The 26,402-nt window shown below is 37.4% G+C and overlaps 1 protein-coding gene across 4 annotated transcripts in view; it reads left to right on the top strand.

The window, feature by feature from the left end:
• Positions 1 to 26,402, top strand: part of APP (amyloid beta precursor protein) — a 310,266-nt gene that overhangs the window by 60,902 nt on the left and 222,962 nt on the right. For all 4 annotated transcript variants that reach the window (XM_049785762.1, XM_049785763.1, XM_049785765.1 and 1 more), the window contains exons 2-3: positions 3,910 to 4,077; positions 22,968 to 23,097. In XM_049785762.1, the coding sequence (XP_049641719.1) occupies positions 3,910 to 4,077; positions 22,968 to 23,097 (298 nt within the window). The remainder of the gene's footprint in view (positions 1 to 3,909; positions 4,078 to 22,967; positions 23,098 to 26,402) is intronic.

The following is a 26,402-nucleotide window of genomic DNA, read 5'->3' on the forward strand; positions in this document are numbered from 1 at the left end:
ACAAAGAAATCACTCCAGACAGGCTGGGGGACCATATGGTCTGCCAGGAATTGAACCTGGGTCTGTCCCGGGTCAGCCACGTGCAAGGCAAATGCCCTACGTCATTTATTTTTTAACTTAATAATAGACTTCATGTGGATGTATATATATAAAATATTATATTTATATATGATTTATATTAAACCCCAAATAAAACACTTCTAAACTATAGCATGTGTTTATCTTAATGCTGTTAAAATGAAATTATTATAAGGATACTAAAGCTATTTCTCCCAGGGATAAGATAGGACCACAATATATTTGACCAGATGTGAAAATTAAGTACCACCATTTGGTATTTGGCATATAGAAAAATGCCAACAGAGGATCTTAAAAATAATTGTAACATCAAGTCTAGTAAAGGACAGCAAAATGAGGAGAATCTAGGTAGAAGAAAAGAAAGAAGATTCCTTTGGTATATTTGTTCCACAGAGTGACCAGTTTCCTGTTTCAGCACGAATTCGTTGACATCTTAGAAACACTTCAGTCCCAAACAAACTGAATTGGTTTGTCATCTTATTATGAGGGGTTAGTTTTACCCTCACTTACTGTTTGGTCTTCATAACTATGAAAAGCATATGCCTGACACCTGTTTTTGAATGAAGAAAGAAATGAGAGTGGCAGCCATGTTGTTGTTCTTGATATTTTCAGAGTTCTAGCTCTGCAGCAAAGAATTGAAAGAGTGAGAACACAGATATTTTAAAAGTTGGTTCAAGAGAGGCAACAACCTTTTTGTTGTGGGGTTGCAGGACTGAATCAGCAGTGGGATAAATAGAAGCAAGTGAGGAGAGTCAGGTGGGTTCCTTAGCTAGCAGAAGCCAAGGGAAAAGATTTCCAGTAATGAATTCATGTATGATGGAGGAACTGAGGAAAAAAATAACATGTGATTTCTCTGAAGATTGAATGTAACTGTTGAAAAGAAGAGTTTTGTGTGAAAAACAAGTGAGTGATTGGGGATTTAATAAGCAAATGAAAACCTGGACCTCTGTCAGTGTTTCAAACATCACCTGGTATCATAGGTTGAAAGAAATGGCCAGAAGATGGTTTCTTCTTTGAGTGGTGGTGGTCAACAAGCTGACCACTTCTGGCCTCTTGCCCATTTGATAATTAAAACTTACTATAAAACATCTTATAAATATGTAAAAACATCGCTGGTTATCTGAGTTGACTTTTGACACAATTGACACAAGCATGACTCAGAAAACAAAATATTTACCATGTTGCTCTTGGAGAAAAGAATAACTCAACTCTTCATCTAGGAAAGAGCTTCTTTTCCCTCTCACCACCCCTGTTGTCTGGAGAAATCCAGTGTGGGCTAGTGCTGACAGGAACACCTCATGTCCATGGTGTAGTGCTTTTAAGTAAATTTTGATCATTTCTCATTCAGAAAACTTTTATTGTTGCCATCATTTTTGTGACCCTATATGGGGTCACAACCAAGAGTTTAAGAAGTTCAGCTCTAGAACAGTCTTACCCAACTTGGCAATATATCTCTGAGGGGGACTTTAGAATGATGGAGTGGAGTAATCTTGGGTACAGTTGAGGGGTATTTCCTGTGTGTTCTTAAGAAAAGGTAGAATTCTAGTGGGGACACAAGGTTTTTTTTAAAGAGGGCCTAATAAGGGAGGAAACTTCTAAAGAGAACAATATAATGGAAGAAAGTTTCACTGTTTGCTTATATTTAGGAAGAGATCAAAGACTATTTTGTGACTGTATTGTGGAGCTAGAGAAATGACAGGAACCATTTGGTCTCTTGTCATAGGACAGGTTTTACTGAATGTAGTGGTTTAAAACAGCAACATTTGTTTTCTGAGTTAACTGTGAGTCAGGAATTGGGGAGGATCTTCTGATGGATTCTTTCTCTAGAGGTTTCAGTCTTGTCAGCCAAAGTTGTGGTCACATGAGGGCTTGCCTGAGGTTCTGGCATGCTTCCAGGTCCTGTGACAGGGCTCCTATGCTTTGGGGAAGGTCCTTAAATCATGGCAGCTGACCTCCCATAGTGACACTCAAGAGCTAGGGAGAAGCCACCTGCCTTTTCTCACCTTGCTTTGAAAGTAGTATCATTACTTCTGTTTCATTTGTTACACCAAGTCTGACACAGTACGAATGGCACAACCTCAGCATGTCACTCCCACGAGTGACCATTTTCAAAGGCATTCTCAGAGAGTCTTCTTGGAGGCCAGCTCCCAAAGTAGAGAGAAATTGGCACTGTGATTTTTCTTTAGGGAGAAGACTTCCTGACAGGTCTCTCTGTATAGACAAGGGGGAACAGGCAAGATGGCAGAGAACTCGAAGTACAGACAAATATGGCCTTAGAGATTAGTATTGGAGATGATTGAAAGGATGTGATTCTGAGAAGGGCCCTTAGTGTTTCTGTGTACTGTATTATCAGGCACCCACATTCTTTACAATTAGAAATCTCTAGGACAGGAGATAGTTTTACAGTTGAGCAGAACATGACAGTGATACCATTACTGGATTATACATTCCTTGAGGTCAAAGGTCATGATGTAGTATATATTATCGATTTATTTATTCACTCAATTCTTTTTTTAATTTAATTTTATCGAAACCATTGTGATTTACAAAGTCCTTCTTAGTTGGGTTTCAGACATACAATGAATCAGGGCCAATCCCAATATCAGTGTCCACCTCCTTCTACCACTGTTCCCCAAGTACATCCCATACCATCCCCACTGCCTTCAGCCTGCCAGTATAGTAGGCCCACTTAAAGTTTAGATTATTAAAGTTTGGGTCCCTTGATTTTACTGTTGTTGGCTTTGGCTTGAATATTTAGTTCTGTCCTTTTTTTTTTTTAGCCACCACTAAAGCACCTGAGACCACTTGGCCCTGTCCCCCATCCTTGTTCTTTCATACTTGTTTTTCTTCTCCTCCACTCAATATTTCATTCTCCTTGCTATACTCTGGGGTCAAGACAACTCTCCTTTAAACCATTGTGTTTCTTCAGGCAGTTTCTATCCTCCTAACAGGCCTTGCCTTTAAGTTTTTTCTTTTTTTTTTTTTTTTTTAATTTAATTTTCTTGACATTTCTTTGACAATATTTGTCACTTACTAATTTCAACTAAATTTGATTAAATTTGTTGCCTGATGTTTAAGTTAAAGCATTGGATTTTCTTGTAATGCTTCTGGAAAGCTGTGGCATTTAAATGCATGGCACATTCTGCTTCCATGTGACCTTGCATATATTGCTGAATGGGAGATTCTGTTTTCAGCAGAGGTTAGAAAGGGACCCAGCTAGTGGCCTCAGCAACCATGGGTTACATCTGGCATTGTTGACAGACTTTATTAAATATCCCTTCCCAGCCAGAACTATCGAGTTATAGAATATATAACTAAAATGTATTCTGAGAGATTTTTACCAGCAGCCTTTGCATTCAAGTCTGTATCTCAACAAAAAAATACAAAGGTTGACATTTCGTATAGATAAAGATGACTAGAATGAACAGATGTTTGTTCTATTTTTACATTCCTGTGAGAAGAAATGTCAGGAAACGACTTCTTTAACTGAAACCTCTCATGGGGCCAATTTTAGTGTCTTCTTTTCTCCTGTGCACAATTTAGGGGCAGTAATATGAGTTCGAATCCACTCACCCCATTCATGTCAGCATGGATGGCTTCTGATGAAAGTGCATTCATTTGGACATGGCTCTCCTGTCTCCATGTGAAAATAGCCCTGGTTTATGCGTGGTTGGGATACACATCCTGGAGCCATCCGGAAGGCAGGGCTACTTCATAATCAAGGACTTGGCAATGGCCTTATTCCCGTTGGTCCCCAGTGCAGCCCTTCTTGCATGCTCTACCTCTGATGTGTTGATTTTTGTAACTAACTGAAACTGTTTTTATTTTCAGGTGCCCACTGACAGCAATGCTGGCCTGCTTGCAGAGCCTCAAGTGGCCATGTTCTGTGGCAAGCTGAACATGCACATGAATGTACAGAATGGGAAATGGGAGTCTGATCCCTCCAAGACCAAAACTTGTATTGGCACCAAGGAAGGCATCCTGCAATACTGCCAAGAAGTAAGTCCTCTATGATGGCTCCCTAATTCTGTTGGGATTTGTGCATTTATTTCTTTTTTTAAATTGAGTTGCTTATGTATATTTAGAGTATTTCTCTCTTATACTGTAAAATAATGATTCCTCAATGATTCACTAACCCATTAAAATATCCACTGGCCAAGGTTGAAGAAATAATTTAGCTGGTAAAGGATACAACTGATCCAGGTTTGTTCCACAGCACACATATAATCTCCTGGGGACTGCCAGCAGTTAAGCCCTGAGCAGCACTGGGTATGGCCCCCAAAGGCAAAAATCAATAAAAAAGAAAATCAGTGATTTACTTGCTTCAGCTTACAATAGGCATAAATTAAAAAAATAATTATGGCTCCATATTACAACTAATAGTAACTAAAGTAAAAGCTATCTTGGCACTTTTATACTTGGAATATATTCTCATTGTAGCTCCTGCTGTTATGGTATTATATTTGAAAGTGGCTGGTTATAAGTTTCTTTTTATTTCTTTTTTTGGTTTTTGGGTCACACCCGGCAGTGCTCAGGGGTTACTCCTGGCTCTATGCTTAGAAATCGCTCCTGGCAGGCACAGGGAATCTTATGGGATGCCTGGGTTCAAACCAATGATCTTCTGCATGAAAGGCAAATGCCTTACCTCCATGCTAGCTCTCTGGACCCTATAAGTTTCATTTTGTTGGTTTTTGTTTTTGTTTTTTTTTGGGGGGGGGTCACACCTGGCAGCACTCAGGAGTTACTCCTGGCTTTATGCTCAGAAATCGCTCCTGGCAGGCTCAGGGGATATATGGGATGTTGGGATTTGAACCACCGACCTTCTGCATGCAAAGCAAATGCCTTATCTCCATGCTATCTCTTCGGCCCCTGATTTTAAGTTTCTTGATCTCTGTTATCAGATAGATTGGACATTATTTCTGTTTGTGTTTAATATTATTTTTTGCAATATTGACAATATTGATTAACTTTTATTTTGAAAATATGAAATGCTTTTAATTTTAAACATTCAAATTCTTCAAAAGTTACTCAGAACTCTCACTTGCTACTCCTATTTCTTGGTTAAAAGTTTTGGATTTGATTGATCTTCTTTGCATAAGTCTTAGAAAAAATGTAATGAGAGAGAGAGAGAGAGAGAACGTGAAGGATAGCATGAGGCTTGGGTCCCTAGCGTGAATGATTCCTTGAGTACTTCCAAAAATGATTCCTGAGCACTGAGCCAGAAGTAGCCCTTGACTGCCACCAGCTGTGGTCCCCAAACCATGTAAAGATTAGTTTTTAGTAAGCAGTACTCTGTTTGCTTTTGAAATTTCTTAACTCCTGAAAATCAAGCCCTCACTATCTGAGTAGTCCTTATCTATTGCATATTTTTCCTCTATCTGCTTTCCTTGCTATTTCATATTCTTCCTTTATTCAGTTTAAAAATAACTGGAATACCAGGAACTTTGCTCCTTCCTAGACAATTCCCTGTCCTAGGAATATTATTGTTTGTGTTTTAATAACATTGAAAGGAATTGCCGGGGCCGGGCGGTGGCGCAAAGAGGTAAGGTGCCTGCCTTGCCTGCGCTAGCCTTGGACGGACCGCGGTTAGATCCCCCGGCGTCCCATATGGTCCCCCAAGCCAGGAGCGACTTCTGAGCGCATAGCCAGGAGTAACCCCTGAGCGTTACCGGGTGTGGCCCAAAAACCAAAAAAAAAAAAGAAAGGAATTGCTGTGGTGATTCTGGAAATGTACAATTATTCCCCTCCGTGTCAATAACGGATTTCAATGCTGGTAAGGACCTGCAGTGCTGGGGACCTTCAGGGTCCTTCCCTCAAATGTTCCACGGTCACATCAGATGCATCCAGTCAAGTTGGACAGCCATGCAGTGCTGGGCATCAAACCATGTTGGGCACATCCCAGTACTATTTCTCTGGCTCCAGTGGAAATTTTTTTTGTAGTTTTTTATTTTAAAGTGGATTTGAAACATCTTGAATTATAATATTTTTCATGATAGGGCTCATAGTGATTGTTTCACTTTACTATTTTCCCTGTATTCCTTCTCTTCTCTCCCTTTTAAAAATAATTTATGTACTAAACACTTCCTTTAGTAATTTCAGATACAAAATGGACTTTTTTGGGGTTTGGTTTCGTGTTGTTTTGGGCCCAGCAGTGCTCAGAGCTTACTCCTGTTTCTGTGCTCAGAGATCACTCCCAACAGGGATTGGGAGTATATATATATATATTGCCAGGAATTGAACCCAGGTAGGCAGCATGCAAGGCAAGTGTAACTGCTCTTCTATTTCTCCAGCCCCAAGTAAATTTTTTTAGAATTTCATATAGCATATGTCATTTATATTTGTAGATATGAAAGCACATATACATATTTTCACATATGTGCATAATATGTACCAATTAAATATCTGTAACTTGAGTTAGCACTCTAAGGTTGGATATTATCTAAACATTAACTGTTCCTTATGAAAACTACTCATTTACTTTATATTATATATCAAAATAAATTTGATCTTAATAATTTTATCACAATGCTTTAAAAACATAGTTTTTCAGCTTGCTCTTCAAGCCTCTGTTGTCCCTTGAAGACTTGCTTGTCTTGATGTCCTTTGCTGATTTCCACTCTGGAGAAGCCTGTGTTCTTTCTTGAACATGCAATTTTTCTCTTCCCCTCCCCTCACATCTCTCTAAGTAAGTTTCAATAAAAAGAATAATCCTTCACTAAAAAAAGTTAATTGTTCATGTTTCTCTAAAAATCATTTAAGTTTTGAATATCTCCTTTCAAAAGCATCTGCCTACTTAATAGGGATGATTATAAATTTACTTTGGCTCAAATATATGATGGCTTCTGAAATATGTTTCAAACTACAGTTACCAACTTTTACAATGTCTCTGTCAGGATAGTAGACGGGGCCAGAAGGTGAAATGGAACACTGATTGACCCTGCTGGTAGGATTGGTGCTACAGCATCAATGTCTAAACCACAAGTGGCAATCACTTTGTAAATCACCATTTTTTAATAAAATAGTGTTTCAGCCAAATTAGTTAATTTTTCCCCTCTAAGTTCTTCTAATACTGTTTTGTGGGTAATTCAGAATTGTACAGGTTTTTGAGGCGATTTCACTTACTGGACATGCTTTCTGAATGTTCATTGCTTTTTAATGAAAGCTAGACTTGCATTTAGTTAACAATGTTGACCATATCAGTCTATGGAAGACCTTTGATGTGTGTGTCAGAATTTACATCTAAGCTTTTCTTCTTTGTTGTCACTTACGAATAATCAGATTGTCCATACTTGTGTGATGACCTTGCAAAATTTAGTCTTCATGACTCAGGGAACATTCTTTCTCCCACTCCTCACAGAGATCCCTTCATTTCCTGGGCCATTTTTTTTTTCTGCTGTAGTCTATTTGTTGTTTGTTCCAAGGCTGAGCAACAAATTGGTTTTCCCCAGTTTCAGGTTTCAACACACTGTTAGTGGCCCTGGGTGGCAGAGCTTAGTAACTCCCTTGCAGTTCTGGTATTAACTGCCTGTCTCATTTTCCCACCCACAAATGTCTTATGGCTTCCACGGGCCAGAATCCTAAACTAAATTAGATAAATGTTGGACTGAAGAAGGAAGAAAGGGCCAGTGTACCAGCGATGTGAGCTGAAAACCCCATGAATTTTATCTTCATTCTGTAACAACTCGAAACTCAAATGTTACACTTGAAACCTGGGCTTGTTTAGCTCTTGCCTTGTATGTGTGAAGTCCTGGGTTCCCTTCCAAGCACCACATTTTCCTGCCAGGAATAACCTCTAAGCACTAAAAAGGGTACATCTCCTTTGGTGCATCCCATTTGTGTGTGGCCCAGAATCCAAAAACTAAAATCCAAAAAAAGCACATTTCTGGGGCTCTGTAGAGAATTCAATGGGCTGTGTTAGACCTTTCACCCCATATGGTACCCCAAACATTACTGAGAGTCATTACTAAGCATGGGTCACAATAACAACAACAATAACAACAATAATAACAGCAGTCCCCTTTCTCCTCCCCCACCACACATACACAAATCAAAACAACTTTCCTGCTATGTTAGTCAGATTCCTCCTCTGACTTCTTGGTGGCTGAATATGATCCTTCTGGCACAACTTTCTGGTAGCTTTTCTGCCCTGTGAACACCATATTCTCACAGTATATTGTACTAGCATCTGCAGTAGTAATTCCTGAGGGCAGGGCCAGGAATAACCTTTGAGCATTGGTGAGGATGGTCCAGACACTTTACCCTTGTCATGCCCAGCCTAGTACTGAACCTTAGGGAAACTGAGCAAAAAGTATGCTCTCAATGAAGCAGAAGCATTGGCAAAAGAGACCCTAGTTTTAGAACAAGGAGGTGTTAAGCTCTGGAACTCAAGTGGATGAAATATAATGACAGGAAAAAATAATGATGTGCAGAATGAACACACATCAATGATTTTTTCAATTCCTTAATGAGGTAGCCCATAGCTGTTTAAGTTTTCTTTGGACTCTTCATTTAGATTTATTTTTCCAGCCTGGCCAAGAACAGAAGTCTTTCTGGTCCACATGCATGTGACAGGAAACCTTTTCCTGGCTATCAGGTTTCTACAATCTTCAAATCCAAAGCAAGTGAGTTGGAACACACATTGTGGACTCACATAATCTTGCTTTCTTCCAGTTCTGGAAGATACTTCTTGGCATTGCACTGCTCTGGCACTAGATAATGACCACTCACATTGCTATAAAACAAAACATACTTCTCCTTTGGCAAATTAAAAGGCATTGTTGATCCTTGGAATAGCCCTTTCTATGTAATAACATAGAGAAGCAAAATGCTCTGTGGCAAGAACGGCATGATTGGGGAGTGAAGACATCTATCAACTCTTTGGAAAGATGTAAAGGTAAAGAGGGCAATTCAAAGGAAAGGAAGACACTTGTTGTATTTAGAGCTTTTGATTTTTAAAGGGAAGAAACATCATTCTAAAAGATGAGTAGGTTAAACCAGAGGAAGGAGGTACATGCCCCATGAAAGAAATGAGGCTCTAAAATGTAAGGAGAAATGAGGTCTAGGTGACTGAGTTTTGGGGAAGGAGAGGAAATGGTGGGTTCATTATAGAGCATTTGTATTTCCAGATCACAAAATTTTCACTTGGTTTATATGCATGGAAAATATTATTTTTCCTGCAAATGGTCAAGTACTTGGCAGCAGGAGTAGATTAACCAATATTTTAAATGGGCCAAGCATGTTTCCGCTGCATAACTCTGCACCTTAAATAAATTTTTTTTTTTTTTGGTTTTTGGGCCACACCCGGTAACGCTCAGGGGTTACTCCTGGCTATGCGCTCAGAAGTCGCTCCTGGCTTGGGGGACCATATGGGACGCCGGGGGATCGAACCTCGGTCCGTCCTAGGCTAGCGCAGGCAAGGCAGGCACCTTACCTCTAGCGCCACCGTCCGGCCCCCTTAAATAAATTTTTAAAGAGACTTAGAGGATGTCTCCAGGTTCTGAATTGAAACACGGTGGTCTGGCATTTCTCTATCTTTGACATCATTTGGCCTTGGTAAACTGGGCTTTCCCTTTGAAGGTAGGGAGAATGTCTATACATAACTGTGGGAGTCGGTCAACTCAACTTGACACCCTACCTCTTGTCAGTGTGCGTTATAATTGCAAGGAGGCATTCTGGATAGCCTCACATTAGAGTCAGACATTACCTCTGGGGCAGTTGTCATGTATACAAGGACTCAAGACAGGACTGTCTTGCTCAGGAGGTGGTGTAGCCTGGCATGATGTGGGCAGAGGAATTCTTAGTAGATAAAGATGTATTGAGTCACTGAACTAAGCAAATAGAGATGTGTAGTGTCAGTGGGATCAGTAGAATATTCTTCACAGTCCCACTCAGTGGATTTAGAAAAGCATGAAATTTTATATGTTGGTGAGTTGCTTGCTGAAGGAAATCATGGGATAGAATGTTTTGAAGTGACTTGGGAAAAGTAGAAAAATGTGCAGGGATAATCATTCAGAAGTTTCAAATGGTGTTTGACTTATTCTTTGTAATGATGCTTTGAATGGCTTTATCTCACTCCATAGTCACTGCAGATATTTTTGTAAGAATAGGGGTATTTAGCTATTAGGAAATCTTTTTGAAAATGCCTGTATTACTTTAAAAATCATCTGTTACTAAACTGTCTACAATTGTTTGTTGAAAGGTTATAAACCAATTTCTGGACTGAAAACTAGGGTGCAGTGATTATGAACTGAAACATAGATATCTAGAATGTTCTTTACTGATTATTATTATTATTATTATTATTTGGTTTTTGGGCCACACCCCATGGTGCTCAGGGGTTACTCCTGGCTGTCTGCTCAGAAATAGCTCTTGGCAGGCACAAGGGACCATATGGGACACCGGGATTCGAACCAACCACCTTTGGCCCTGGATCAGCTGCTTGCAAGGCAAACGCCGCTGTGCTATCTCTCCGGGCCCTTTACTGATTATTTTAAGGTCTTCGGTCACTTCTTTATAAGAAATCTAACATTTCCCCCCTTTAATTAGACACAATGAAGACTTGTTTATGGAATTGAATATTTTTGGCTTGGAAAATGTTATTTGCCTTTAGTTTTTTAGCTCCATGCTTCTTATTGATTTTTTTAAGCAGAAAAAAAATTCACAAAATTTTATCTCCTCGCTCAAATGCTTATAAAGTAATATATTTTTTAAGATACATTTCAGTGAGTTGTATTGATTTTATCCCTGCAGAAGTAGGGACTAAAAATTAATCCTACTTCTACTCCAGCAGAAATAGAATCAATTGTTAATTATACTTATTCATCTGTTTGGGGTGTCTGGTTATCATCTGTCTTGATTAGTTATTTCCAGAAATTGCTGTTGTAATTGAACAATGACTGAATTGCACGCAGAATTCTATGTTAATCTGCATTTTTTGTTCAACTTCATGAAGCTATCTATCTACTATATCCTAGCATTTTTTATGCCCACCCCTTAAAACATTACTGTTACCCTACCATGTACAGTGCTACTCAGTGATTCATTTTACTCTCCAAATAGTGGTGAATATTTTTTTTTCATTCAGTCCCTCTTTTGACCCACGCACAGATGTTTCAGAGACAGCTGGCTGAGTGAGAGAGGCCAATGTTAGAAGTCTGTGGTCCCAGGACAGAATGAAACCAGCTGAGCTCATGATCATGACCTCATTCTGACCTTTCGCTAACTCATTTCATTCTTGAAACTTGTTTGTCCAAAAGACTGCTTGATATAAACTGCACATTATATGTGTCAGTTGTTGGCTTAATATGATGTGAGAAATATTGCTCTTTGGTAATTAATGTTACTCTATGTTCTTCCTACTTCACATGCCTGCTACTGGCCATCTTGTCGGTATTGTTATAATTATTCTAACAGTCATTAGAATATTAGAATTCTAATTTCCTTGGTCATCTTCAACTTAGGCAGTTCAAGGAGAAAAATATTAAAAATTCAAGTTGGTTTAGATTTTTACTAAGTATTTGTTAACTCAGCATTTTTATTCCCAATTCCCTGTTTTTTTTCCTTATGCATATAATAGTTCTGATTCTGCTTGAGTTTCTACAAAATGACTATTTAAAAAAAAAAACCTTTACTTTCTTTATTAGTAAATTCAACACCATGGTGGATGGTCTTTGATTTTGTGAGGACTACTGTGGACTGAGTCTGGGGTCCTTCTCTGCAGTTCATATGTTGAACTCACACTCCCCAGTGTGATGGAATTTAGAAGCTGGGAAATTTCTCAGGTGACTGGGTTGAATGAGATTCATGAAGGTAGAGCACATCCTAATGAAACCTGGGCTCTTCTCAGCTAGATACAAGGAGAGCTTACTGGAAGCTCTTTCTTGGACCAGGGATATATTAAAAGAGTTAAGACACTTGCCTTGCATGTGTCTGACCCTGGTTGCATCCCCCGCACTGCAGACTTCCAAGAACTACCAGGAGTGATCTTTAAATACCACCAGTGGTTGCTCAACTCCTCCCTCCTTTACTAAAAAGAATTTGAAATAAAAGTGAACTCTCTGTTCACCCCAAGAGGTGAATTGAGGCCACTGAGAGAGTGAAGAAAGCCAGAAAGAGAACCACTTTGTGATGCGAACCATCCAGATCTCCCCAACATCTGTCATCTGCACGATTGTGAGACTATAAATGTCTGTTGAGGAATCCATCAGCCTTTTGTTACTGCAGCCTGCCTAAAACTAGAACTTACTGTGGTTCCTGCAGGTAAAAGGATGTACAAGCTCATTGTCCTTGAGAATTTCTAGAAATCAGACCTCACAAAGCACTTTTTCTGAGGCTTAGCTCTGACCTCTGCATCTTGGTGGTCATTTAGTAACTACTTGAGGATGGCTTGCTGTTGGCAAGGGAATGGGAACAGGGTAAGCATGGACTTTGTATCCTCTGTCTACTCAGAGAGAGCTTCTGTTTTCTTTTTGCAGACATTATTTTTTCTATTGAAAGAATTATATTTAGGTAAGAGTTGGGGAAGGGAGGCCTATAGTCGAGATTCGCCCAATTTGTTTTTAGTCCATTTTGGTGTACATGTTATAAGATACCCTCAATTGTAGGAGGGAGGTCATAATGGATGCTCTTTCTGTTATCATTTTCTTCTGTAATCCTTTGATGGGGGAAAAAACCCAAAGAGCTTCTTAAAGTCCTCTGTTTGGTATTAGAGGGAGAAAGTGCATCATGAAAACATTCTAAAAATAACTAAATTATTCATAATTTAACAGCCTAAAGTGGCCAGTTGCCTTAATGAACTGTTATAATATCCAAACACTGGCCTAAGTAACTTGAAATCTTATAAGTAGAACAAAACTAGCATAATAGTCCCTTAGGAGCAAATAAAAAAATGAATATACAGATTTTATTGTTTTTATTTTTAAATAATATGAGATTTCTTAAAACAACAGCAGTTTCATTTAAAACAAAGGAATAGGAGAAGAGAAATTGGGATTGCATTCAAGTTCTTTATCCAAAGACTCTATTCCTGCCCAAATTTGATTTATTTAGTCAATTTAGCAGATGTCAGTTGAGTGCATTCATTGTGTCACAGATTGCTGACTGGTGAGATAAGAATTTTTGGTGGATCAGTAGCTTGTAAATATACAATTTTCAGTAGATTAATTGAGGAGAAAATTAGAAAAAGTTGGAAGGGTAGAATGAGATGGTAGAAGGTATTGATTGAAAATGTAGGGCTTTGTTTATAATCCCTTTGATGAGATTAGAGGTACAATCTTTTCTTCCTAGGAGATTTCCTTTACTTTTCCTGCTAGTAATATGTGTTCTCTGTTTCTCTAACTTCTTCACTCCAAATGAAGTTGTTTTGTAATTTTTCTCTGTAAGTTAACAGGATCACCAAACAGCATGCTTGTGATTGAAAAAAAACAAGAACTGTCTCTTAGCAGAGCTGAAAAAGCCATTTTCTTTGCCTAATATTTCTGCACTACCATTTATATTCAAACCTGAGAATCCTAGACAAGAACTATTCTCAGCTTTTTTTTTGTTTTCATTCTATAATAATATGACATATAAATTAAATTTTAAAAATCCTATCTTACAACACATAGGATTTTTATATCCAACTTTCAGACCACACTTGGACACATCCTATGACAGAAGCTGTCAGGCATATTTGACCGATACTGTTTTATGTTCAGTTTATTTTTGAAGACTTAAAACTGATTCACAAGGAGCAAAGAGACATTATAGTGGATAAGGCACTTATAAGTACTTGCTTTTCATGTAGTCAAACTAAGATCAACCCATGGTACCTGATATGGTCCCCTGAGCACCATCTGATGTGATCCCTGAAGGCAGTTAGGAGTAAAACCTGAGCATCGTCAGCTGTGGCCCCAAAACCAACCAATCAAAAAATTGACTCACAACTTACAAGTACACATACATTGTGGTTTGAATACCTGAAAGGCAAAAGAATTTATTGTAAATAAAAAACTGTCTGAATAGAGATATCTAGTTACCTCTATGTGTATGGGTGTATTTTACATATTCACATGCCACATTTATAAGAATTTCTTGCACAAATCATAAATTTTGAGCTGAAAGATGTTAAAAACCATTTGGGATTATTTTTCATACAATTCTTTTTTAATTTAAGATTAATATAGAACACCACTTTAATTTTAGGCTTACTTATTTTATATGTGTACATTGTGAAATAATGTCGAGTAAGTATCATTAAAAAATTAAAAATTTCTAACAGCATGATATTGATTACAACCTGAAGGTCATATTCCATGCAGTTACAGTTTAAGCAAATTGAGGTTACAGGTAACATTTGTCCTGTTACCCTCCAGCTCTATTTTAAGTGTGTACTCAGTTATTATAGAGTTCTAGTAATGAATTTTTATTTGTCATTTTTCAATCAAAAACATATTCTATCACATAAATTTAATGTTTTATTTCATTCTACTTGGAAGGGAGAGATCTGGGCCATACCTTATAGTGCTCAAGAGCTAGTTCTGGCACTGTACTTAGGAGTGACTCTTGGTGCTGCTTAAGGGACCATTAGGGGCAGTGCCAAACTTGGGTCAGTAGCATGCAAGGCAGGCATGCACCTTACTTCCTGTGCTATCTCTCTGACCCTAGTTTGGTATTTTAAAAATAAGAACATTACCCACAAATCAGGAGAAAATGAGACTCAATAGTTGGCATATACACATTTCTTGGTGCATCACTGTGTTCATCGTGGTGCCTCTCCACACCAGTGACCAGAGTCACTGATAGACATCAAATTAGGTCTTTGATGCCATTTTCCACCACACTGTCTGAATGTACACAATAGAATTCTCTGCATTGTCAGGAACAGTTGAGCCAAATTATTGGGAAATAGGCTTATGCCCTGCAGGATATTATATCCATTGCTTTTCCATAAGCCCAGCCATTTGAGTTCATTGTTCCAGTCCCCATTATTGCAGGGTGTTTCATCATCTGTGTATTGCCTCTCAGCACCTCATTAATTTGTAAGTGGAGAACGTTTTCTGCTTCTAGCTCTCTTTCTCAATTAAATTAGATATTCAGCTTCCAGTATTTCTCATTATTAAAAGAATTTATGTTGAAAATGGTTGAAGATAAGTTTTTTTTCTTGTATTCCAGGAAATGTTAAAAGAAAACATACATGGTTTTACTCCAGGTACAAATATATGTTATCTGGTGCCTATTTTGGTGATGGTTTGCACATGAAGGTATGGTATTATAAAACGTAATTAATATACTTTTCATGTGCTTAGAAATGACATCTTCTTTAGTTGCTATATTTTAACTGTGTCTGTTTCATCTTCTGTGAAATGGAGTAATCAGAAATAGAAGATTACATGACCTACAAATAAGGCATTTACAATTATTCCAACACATAATGAACCTCAATTATGGATATTTACTTTTGTCCTCTTAGATATATTTCTTAGAAAAGAAATGGCAAGTGAATGCTTTCAGTAGTTGAAAGCTTATTAGAGTGGTTCTAAAATATTTCTCTGTTGAGTTTTTGATTCTTTGTTTCATGTTTATGTTCACCCCTGCTAGCTGCAATTAAGTTAGTTAGGATCTTGGGTTGTTTTTATGTTTGCTTTTTCACTTTAAAGCAGGTTTAGATATATTATATTCCTCTGAGCTAATTTTTTTCTTTAAATTTGAACTCTTTAATGAAACTTTTCAAGAATATATGTATATATACATATATGTATGTGGAAGGAATAATGTAATGAATACCCTATGTACCTATTGCTCAATTGTAGTAATTAGTAACTATAGTGACTTGTCTCTGATGTAAAAAAGAAGCAAGTTGAAATGATCATTCTGATTAAAACTAGGTGCTGAAAGGAGATAAAGTAATATGAATGATACTCTCTCAGTAACAGTATTGCAAATCATGATGCCTAAAATACAGAAAGGATGCAAGCTGGGGAGTGAAAGAATAGAAAGTGTTTGCTATAGAGGACAGCTGGAAGTGTGGTGGAGGCCAGAGAAAAATGGGAGACATTGGTGGCAGGAAATGAATGGTAAAGGAGTGGGTGTTGAAACATTGTATGAAACTCAACCATTGACACATTTTAATTATGATTTATGGTGAACCAATTAAAAATAAAATTTAGGATGAAGAAAGAGAAAAAAAAGGCTGGAAGGAAGAAAAGGAAGAAATTTATCTTTCTTGTCTGCATATTGCCCTTCTTTTTCTGCAGAGCTGGAAGTTAATTAAGATCAATTGGGCTAAGAGCTAGCACAAAGGGCTATAACATTTGCTTTGCATACAAGGGCCCTTGATTCAATACTTAAAACCAATTGGTCCTTGGCCTACTTGGTTTTTAACCAGCTAGGAACTACTACAGAGTACGGTAGGGAGTAGTCCCCAGCCACTTTTGGGTGTGACTCAGAAAGCTCTGACATATCCTAGTATGTTGTGCCTCTGACTTACATGTTACAAATTTCATTTTATTATACAGCCTAATTTCTAGCATTTGTGGTTCTGAAAAGAAATATCCTTGAAAGTGTATTTTAATGTGATTTCTGAAGTTGAAAGGGTAGAAAAAGAGTAGGCAAATTATTTTCATAATTGGTAATGATTCACATGACACTAACTATTTACTTCATTTTCATCCTTTCCTTGCCACATTTGGTTTTTATATCCTTAAAATATCTTTGGTCATTTGGAATGTGGTTACATGTAAACTGGACTTCTGTTAGTTCACTATTCCAGATGTTCCTATGGCTAGAGTAGATGGCAACTTGTCCAATTCTTGGCTCAGTCCTGTGTCTCTTTTAGTCAAGAATCTTTTAATTCTTCCTGCATGTTCTTCCTCAGCTGTGAATTTTCCTCATTCATTTTGTGCTTCTTATGTTAAAGTCACACTGTGCCACATCATTTTTGGAAGAACAATGTTGCAAGGCACTGAAATGTTTAATCTTTCTCAAAATTCTAATCCAGCTCCTTTGACTTGCTCATCAAAGCAATAAATATCAACAGAAGCTTAATATGTACTGAATTTCTTGACCATTTAATGAATTATGAACTTTGCTAGAAATACTAGCAAAAGTATTTTGCATTTAATGAATTATGAACTTTGCCTTGTTGTGCTATCACTGCCTTAATAACTTAAAACAGACACAAAGGGATAAATCATTGTCCTTGCTTTTAAGGAGTAAATATTCAGGTAAGTCTGGAAGGCACACCTGTTTGTCATAGAAATTGGCCAGTGATCAAAGAAGTTGGGTAAAGAGCTTTGGATTCATGATTGAAAAATAGGGGACTCTTAGTGGGCCTGCATTTATACTAGACATTTCTCTTCAAATTTTTTGGAGAATCAAAAAGAAAGTAAAGTTGCAAGGTTTAAAGTATAGTCAGATGGATGGTAATCAGGCAGTTTCTGACTCATCTTCTGTCATTTCTGTCTCATCTCCAGTACACACTTCTATTAGCTTTTCAGCATATCTAATGTTTATCTTCAAGACCCTTCCAGATGTCAAGTTCTCCCACTATTCTTCTGGGTTTTAATCATTGTGGCCTAAAACTTTCCCTGCCTGCTAGTTGGGTGTTTGCCTTATGTAACTAGGACCTTTATGAGTCAATTCCAAACTCTTGGAGACAGGGAAGGCAATTTACAGTTTGTTTTCCTCCAACAGTCAAAATGTGGCCAATAATATGGCCTCCTTCCAAGGGTTTCCCAAGGGCTTTCTTCTTTCCAAGGGCTTTGCAAAAGGTACAAAGAGGTAGAGAGATCAGCATCTTTCTGATAGCTTAAATCAACCATAAGAATCAGGAGACTCCATAAGATGTATTTCCTCATTGGTGGAGGGAGGTGGACAAAATAGTGGTGGGATTGGCCGTAATTTATTATATGTCTGAAACCTGCCTATGAAGAACTTTGTAAATCACAGTGGTTTCAATAAAAACCTTTTAAAAACATGTGCTTCCTGCTCTGCCAGAAAGTGCATTTTCTCTGGGAGAGTAGGACATGAGTATTGAACACAAATGTTAGCACACAGAGAGAAGTACCATAAAGCATTTCTGTAGGGGGAGAAGGAATCATACATGTGGATAGGGGAGTCTTGCTAGGGAAGATGGTAATGAGGTTGAGCATTTAAGAGGGTTATTGTAAAAAAATGTAAGACGAGTGTGCTCAGAGAACAGTATTTGTTTCATCATATGTATCCTCCTGCAACATGTATCTGCAATTTAGAAGAATATGTAGGAACTGAGGACAGTTTGATTTTCAGGTAACTAATATTGGTATGGACTTAAAGCTTCTGCATTAAGTCTTTATTATAACTGCAGCTCCCTACATTTTGGGAGTAATCTATATATTCATAACTGGAAACTTTCAAAACATAAAGCAGGGGACCATAGAGATTTACTAATGCTTGCTTTGTTTGTAAATGACTAGCATGGCTTGCTGTGTTAGCAGTACATTATTACATGTGTTGCAAGCTTGTAGATTTAGTACCACAAGAAAACTCCTATCTTTCTTCAGTTATGATCTGAGGTTTTGCAAAGAAAATATACATCATTGACCTGGAACTAATACTTTAAGGAGGGGAGTATGGTGTATGCTCAGGGCTCTGTGCTCAGAGGAAATTTATGCCAGCATTCAGAAAACCTTATGTGGTTCCCAGGGCTTGAGGGTAGAATTGGCCACATGCAAGGCACACACCGAACCCCTGTGCTATTTCTCTTATTTTGGAACTTTTAATTTATTATGATGAAACAGTGGAACTTAACTGGCCTCAAGAACATTGTGTTTATTTAATTTTTTTTTGGTTTTTGGGCCACACCTGGCAGCACTCAGAGGTTACTTCTGGCTCTGTACCCAGAAATAGCCCCTGTCAGGCTCAGGAGACCATATGGGATGCCAAGGATTGAACCTGGGTCCATGCTCGGTTGGCCATATACAAGGCAAAAGGCTTACTGTGGTAATCCGGCCCTTATTTAAACTCCTAAAACAATCAAATCAATCCTATCATTTGTTGCAACATACAATGCTGGTTTGCCTCTAGTCATATACTGGAGCTGCTTATAAAATGGTCTAGGACTTGTCAGAAATTTTAATATTTTTATTATGATTTCCCCCTATTGTTGGATTTATGAATAAATGTGGTTGTCATGTTGACTAACTAGAACTTGGTAAACTTCAGATGAAACTTCATGATTGTTATTGTTGACATTTTCTTCCCCTTTTAAATAAACTTCCTTTTTTTGTAGTGACAGAATTGTACTATCTTTGGTAGATCTAAGTTACGATTTAATTAATTTTAGTAAGTAATAAAAGTAGCTGGATGAGGTTGACATTTTTATTGGTTTAGGTCTGTAATCAAACTGGATGAAATTTAAGTAATTCAAATTTACTATATAAATTATATAATTCTATAGACTATATCATCAACTATTATGTAGTATGCTATTATTTATATAGTCATATTTATGCGGTTAACTGCCAACCTACTAGAGAGAGAAGTTCAAACACTGGAAATGGTACATTCTCAGTGGGAATGAGAAGCAAATTCTGTGTTAGATCACAGTATTAGATTCCAGCGATGGTTGGGGAGAGGCCTCTCAGCTGAGTTTATCAGGACATATATTCCATCTGCCAGGAAAAAAAAAGGAGTTTTTGAGACTGTACCAGGAAGCCAAAGGTGGAAGGCATCGTGAATGAGAGATCCTTTTTTCATCAGCAGCATCATGCACGTAGATATTTTGCTTTTGAGTTGAAGAGAAGAAAATGGAATTTCACTGTGCTCTGTCACCGGGTTTATCGGAATCCAAAAGCTCCTGAGAAACTTCTCAGCAGGGTAGTATTTCAGCGAAGTGGCAGTGAGAACTACTCCTTAGCACAGTGCAGTAACTCACACTTGATGGTGCATAAAGTCTCTCCTTCAGGGACACACTCTCTGGTGTCAGAGAGTTTATGACTCACGAGGTCTGGACTTTTGTGAGGCCATAAACAAGGAAAGATGGTGGGAGAATTATATTCCTGTAGAAAGAGCCTCTTCATCTTTCATTATAGGGGGGGGAAAGGCAAGCAGGGGATAGTAACTTTTTACTGGCATTTTCAAGGTGAGGAGTGTGACAGAAATCCAAATGCTGAGGTGAGATATTTAAGAATAAAATTAATAAAGTGGCCTGAGAGTGTCCAATTTTGGTGGTCCCATGGCATATGAGAAACCACAGAATGCCTCAGTGATGAATGCTCTTTTTCATTTTTTTTAATTTAAAAAGAAACCTATTTCCTAGAGTAGTTTTAGCCTCATAACAAAATGTAGAGAAACTTACAGGTATTTTCTATATACTTCATGCCCAACATAGGCATAGTTATCCCTTAATCAATAACCTGTCAGGTGATTAATACTCTTAAGTTGGTAGTTTGCAATAGGGTCCTGTTTTGGTGTAGCACATTTTGTGAGTTTGGACAGATAGATGATGATATGCACTAACTTGAATGGTATTAATTATGGTATTAAATGGTATTATTTAGTTTCACTGTCATGAAAATTCTGTGTACCTGCTTATCCCTCCTTTCTCCTGCCCCTGTTCAACTTCTGAATATTGACCTTTAACAGAATTTCTCTAGTTGAAAGCATTCAGTACAAAACCTTTTTTGTATTGTGTTCTTTCATGTAGTAATAGACATGAATACGTTCTGGGATTTTTTTTCCTTGCCTGGATATTCTATTCTCAATCCTCCATTTTTATTTTAATGAACAGTGGTGGGTAAGTTGAACACCCAAGAAAGAAGCAAGACAAATGATATTTTTAGTCAGTCTTTGAAAAACAAAAAAATATGAGCCTGAAAGATAGTATACTCCCTTGTTTTGCATGTGACCAATCACAGTTTAGTCCTCATATATGGCCAAACGTTACTCTGAGCATTGGCTTTCAACACCACTGATGTGGCCCAATTCCACCCCCAAAGAAAATAAATTAAAATAATGCAAAAATACCCAACACTCTACAGTGAAAAAAGTTAAAAATGTAACCTTTTTCTGTAGCCTTCTCATATAAAAGTGCTTTTCTCTCTGTCCACTTAACTCTGTACCCACAGTTGGTGATGTCCTCTAAGTTCCCATTTTTATTTGAAAACTATTTTTTCCTTTTCCCCCAATATATCTTCTCAGCCCTCTCTCTAATGTTGGGATCTGCAGAACTGTTTTCTTGCACTGATCTCCCCTCTCTGCAATCTTTGAAGTCCTCAGTTCTGGATTTCTGGTATCTGAACAAATTCTGTGAAGCTTAAGGGATCTTAACAGGAGCTCACATGATCTTTTTAATATTCCTGTTTCCATGTTATTTGATTTTTTTCACTTCTCCGATGATGTTAACTAATATCATTTTATTGTAAGCTATTCCCTCCTGTATTTACAGTATTGTAGAATTTCAGGGCATAGCCCAACAAATCTCTATATATGTATAGTACCCACTGAACCCACTAACAAAGTTCCAAGACCATCCTACTAAAAAAACAAACAAACAAAAAAAAACAAAAAAAAAAAACCCTCACATTTCTCCAACCTATTTCTGTCATTATTTCTGGTAACCACCAGATTATTTGCCAAGTCTACTTGTTAGTTTGGTTGAGTGTCGCCAGTTTGTTTTCTTTAGTTGTGTATAGTCTACTGGTGGATGAGTGATTCTCACTTTCTTATTTCACTTAGCAAAACAACATCCTTTTGTGTTTGTTTTATCTCATCATTTGTGTTAATAGCACAGTAGTATATGACAAAACTCCTATATTGAGTCATTTGTTAATGGGCATTTAGGTTGATTCCATATTTTGGATACTATAAATAATGCTAATGCTGATATGAACATAGTATAAACATCCCTTTGAATTATGCCTTTATCTCCTCCAGGTAAATACCTAGAAATACTAGTATGCTGGATCACATGGCATTTTAATTTTTTGAATTATCTCTATATTATGTTTTACAGAAGCTGGGCTAATTTATATTTTCCTATTTTGGGTGCTTTTATGCCAGAATTCTGTAGTCCATACCAGAACTCAACACCTCTTATATTCCCATTACAGAGTTCATGACCCTCCTCTATGTTTTTTTTTTTTTTTAATATAATGTGTATTTAGCAAAAAATAGTCTCTGACAAAATGAAAGATTTATGCTCAGGGAAAATGCATTCTAGAGATAATTTTTTCTATTTTTATCTTTTTACTCATTACTGATAATAAGTAAAAATGATTTGCAGTGCCACAAATATCTTTTAGCTGATCTAGTTTCACATTTTATTTCAAAGCGCTCAGTAAACACCATGATTTACTGAGAGCAACAATCAAAGCAAGGACTGTAGGGAACAAGGGAAGAGATTTAGGAGTATGATTCTTTATCTGCATGACACTGGTGATAACTGATGGATTATTTTGTGTGCATTACTTTACACAGAATGATTTTTATATGGGAAACTTGCTTTGTAACCTATCCTGTATGTAAAATATTAGCCTAAATGAGTAACATTGAGATGGGTTCCAGTCAAGGAAGGTATTTACTATAGAATTTATTTAGTAGTTTACAGATTGTCACCTACACATTAGTATGCTCTGCATTGAAAATGCTTAGCAAAGGGGTCTCCTCATATTTTTATATGATCTCTATAGAATTTATACATAAATTCTTACTGGGTACAGTTAAAGAAAATAAAAAAGTGAATGTTTTGAAGTAAATGGACAGGTTATTGCCACCTTTATTGTTTTCTTGATCTTGTTTTTGTAAGCTTGATTGAAAAGCAAGTTTGAATCCAACTTTGAGCAGTTAGAAGAAGCTCAATGAATGTTCAATGAGATGGTAGCATGTACTGGGTCCTTCAGTAATTACACATCCTTTTTTGTCTTTTCTCCTAGGTCTACCCTGAACTGCAGATCACCAATGTGGTTGAAGCCAACCAGCCTGTGACTATCCAGAACTGGTGCAAGAAGGGAGGCAAACAGTGCAAGACCCATCCCCACATTGTGATCCCCTACCGCTGCCTGGGTAAGCACCTAGCCCTGGAAATGGTGTTACTTTCCCTAGTCTTTCGGGACAAATCCAAAAAAGCGGGTGCAGTTTAATTAGGCCAGATGTACTGTATTCTTTTACTCTATTACCATTCTATACTGAACTTTTTCTTTTTCTCAGTTTTGGGGTCCCATCCTGAGTAGTGATGGCTTACCCCTGATCTCAGGGAATTTAGTGGGGTTTAATGGGGGATTAAATCCAGGACTACACATGCAGATTCGTGACCTACCTGCTGTACTATTTCTCTTGCCCATGGACTATTTTCTTTGCTTTTTATTATGAAGATAACTTTCTCCTTAATAGTAGAGGAGGAGGATTTTCTAGCTTCCAGCCTCAGAATGAATTTATCCAGTGTGTTTGGTATGTTTTTAATTGCAGATTCTTGGGCTGATCCCAGGAATGCCCACTGCCTACTTCTCTAGGTGATTTATTATATGTGTTATCTAGATTTATAGAATTAGGGCCCTGTATATTTCTCCACATAGATGAAGTGAGGCTCTATCTTAACTCTTGGTTAATTGACCTTTATTGGAAGGAAATGAGAGTTGGGAGTATTTTTGCTTAAAGGATGAATTCCCCCCCTCCCAAGGTTTAAATATGTTTGACGAACCTCAAAATTTACTTTGACCTTTGATTTCTTTTAATGAAGTCATGTTAGGTCATTTTAGGTGCTTTTATGTATGTTTTTTTCTCTGAAAACAGCCACATTTGTTTTTTATTTAATGTGACTCTGATCATAATCTTCCTGATTATATTTTAATTACCAGTCTGATTTGTAAAAATCAGCAGTCTTTTGACAACTAGCATTCTAGATGTTTCCCATAGTATCTGTCAGTGGTAGGATTGTAAATATAGACAGTTGGGCTCTTTAGAGACACATGGACATAGGCTGACTGTTTTGATTATTGTAAAGGCTATTTTCTTTTAAAATTTTAAAGAAAATATTTAAAATTCTCAACAACAGTCTTAGAAAAGAATGATTATTTTCAAGATTTTGAATCAGTATCTTACATTGCTAAGCACAAATAGGTATAACAGCAATACCATTTTTTGTGTGTAATTTGGGGTATGCCTAGGAAACATGGGGTATGCATCAGAATAAGTGTTTTATTATATGAACTTACTCTTCATGGTGTAATTGATGAAGGAAGCACAGAGGACCAGATTTTTAGACTTCTGCTAACTCAAATTTTCTTCTTTCTTCATCTCTCTTGCTTTTAATGACTTCATTGGGCTCTTCAGCCTTTCCTACTTGATTGGTTAATAAGTGAATATTTTGAGCTGGAGTGATATAGTACAGTGGATAACATGCTTGCCTTGCTCATAGCCTATTGAGCTTCAATTCCCAGCATTCCATATGGATTCCCAAGCACAGACAGGAGTAATTCTTGAGTGCAGAGATAGTAGTACTTCTTGAGTACCACCAGGTATAGTCCACAAACACAAGAAGGAGGAGGAAGATGTGGAAAAGAGAAAGGAAGGAAGAGGAGAAAAAGGAAGGAAGAGGAGAAGAAGAAAGAAGGAGGAGTAAGAGGAAGAAGGAGGAGGAGGTAAAAAAGAAGAAAGAAGTAGTAAATATCAAATAATCTGTTAGCAAACCAGATATATAGCCCCATTCTTCAGTAAAAGAAAAAGGTCATTTGATTCCAGGGACTATAACTAACTTAGCTGTTGTTACCCTATGAGGTCATATTCTTCAGCAGGAGTTAGAAGGTAGCTCACAAATTAATTAATTAGGTGGGCCAGGCTCTGTTGATGACTTATAGTCTCTAAACTACTTCAGATACATTGTCTTTAGAAAGTAAATTTATGAGGAACTTTGAGCCTCATTATTATGGTCCTATGACCCCAGAACAGGCTAAATTTCTGTTTGATAATGCTTTCTACTTTATGGTCATACTAGGCAACATTTTTACTTGTAACTTTCTGTTTGAACAAGATTTACTGTTTAGGGTTACCATAAATACTCTGCAAACTCTCTAGTGGTACCAAATATGTCCTTTAGATAAAAGTTTTTTAATCCAAGTTAATTCTCTAAAATGACCTTCCTGTGAAAAAATCTTACTATCTTTAACATGAAGCATATGAAAATTTAAAACAAGGTTTGAAAAGAGAAATAGGCCAGTTCTCTTGCATACAGCCTTCAACAATCAGATCCCTGACCTGTGTTTCTCGGGGTCATTTTCCCCTTTGTGGCTGGCATTCTTGCTACAGTATCTGATATTCTTTGTCTAGATGGAGTCAGTGTATCAGGTTGCTTTTGTATTTTCTTCCCTTGGAGTGGCTCTTTCCTTTGAATGTGAGTTGCTTCTCATCTCAGTTTTTGTGCCTCTATAACCAGCCAGGCTATAGAATCTGCCTTAATGATACATGTAGTCTATTAATTATTTCACATGGGATTCAAGTCCATCAGTGTCATTGTTAGACTTTCAAACCCTTGCCATTTAAATGACTTATTATCCTTATGTTTAATAGAGTCACTGTTGAAAATGATATTCTTCTGCCCTTGACACTATTTAGTAAAGGCAAGGTGCATTACCTTTAAATAAATTCTGTTGACTTTCAGGGGTGAAGTAAGGTCAGTAGTCAGGTCCACAAGAATTAGAAGTTAAAGAATTACTACTTGAAGTGATAAGTTAAATTATTACCTTAAATCAGTCTGTTTCACTTTCAGAACTTGCCTAATATACAAATAAGGATGACTTGGAAACCATTTAAATATGGTCAGATGTGGAATTGGAGTTATTTGGATTAATTCTGTTTGAATTCTATTGTTTTAGTATTACATTAGGACAAAAAAACTTTTATAGGTGGCTGTTTTCATGTGAATTATCCATCTAATCATTTAGGTATTGTGAAAGATACTATTACCAGAATATGTTTTTTTTTAGAATTTACGCTAAATAGCTCCCTTGAGACACTCACAGTGCCAAACAGTATTCAAGAATGTTCTATTAAACCACCTATTTGTATAAAAGGGATTGACTGTGGGAGAACTTTTTTTTCCCAGTGTCACTTTAGACACCATGATTTACAGTACTATCAATAATAAACAAGAGTTTGTTGCCAAAGCAGGTAGGGTTTTTGCCCTGCAAGAGGCCAACCCAGGTTCGATCCCCAGCATCCCATATGGTCCCCCGAACCTGTCATAAGTGATTTTTGAGCTCAGAGCCAAGAGTAACCCCTGAGTGCCGCCAGGTGTGCCCCCCCCAAAAGAAGTTGTAGGCACATAATATTTCATCAACACCCACTATCAGAGTGCCAGCACCCTGTCATCATGC

This window comes from Suncus etruscus, chromosome 13 (genome assembly GCF_024139225.1).
Source record: "Suncus etruscus isolate mSunEtr1 chromosome 13, mSunEtr1.pri.cur, whole genome shotgun sequence".
In the NCBI taxonomy this organism is placed as follows: Eukaryota; Metazoa; Chordata; class Mammalia; order Eulipotyphla; family Soricidae; genus Suncus; species Suncus etruscus.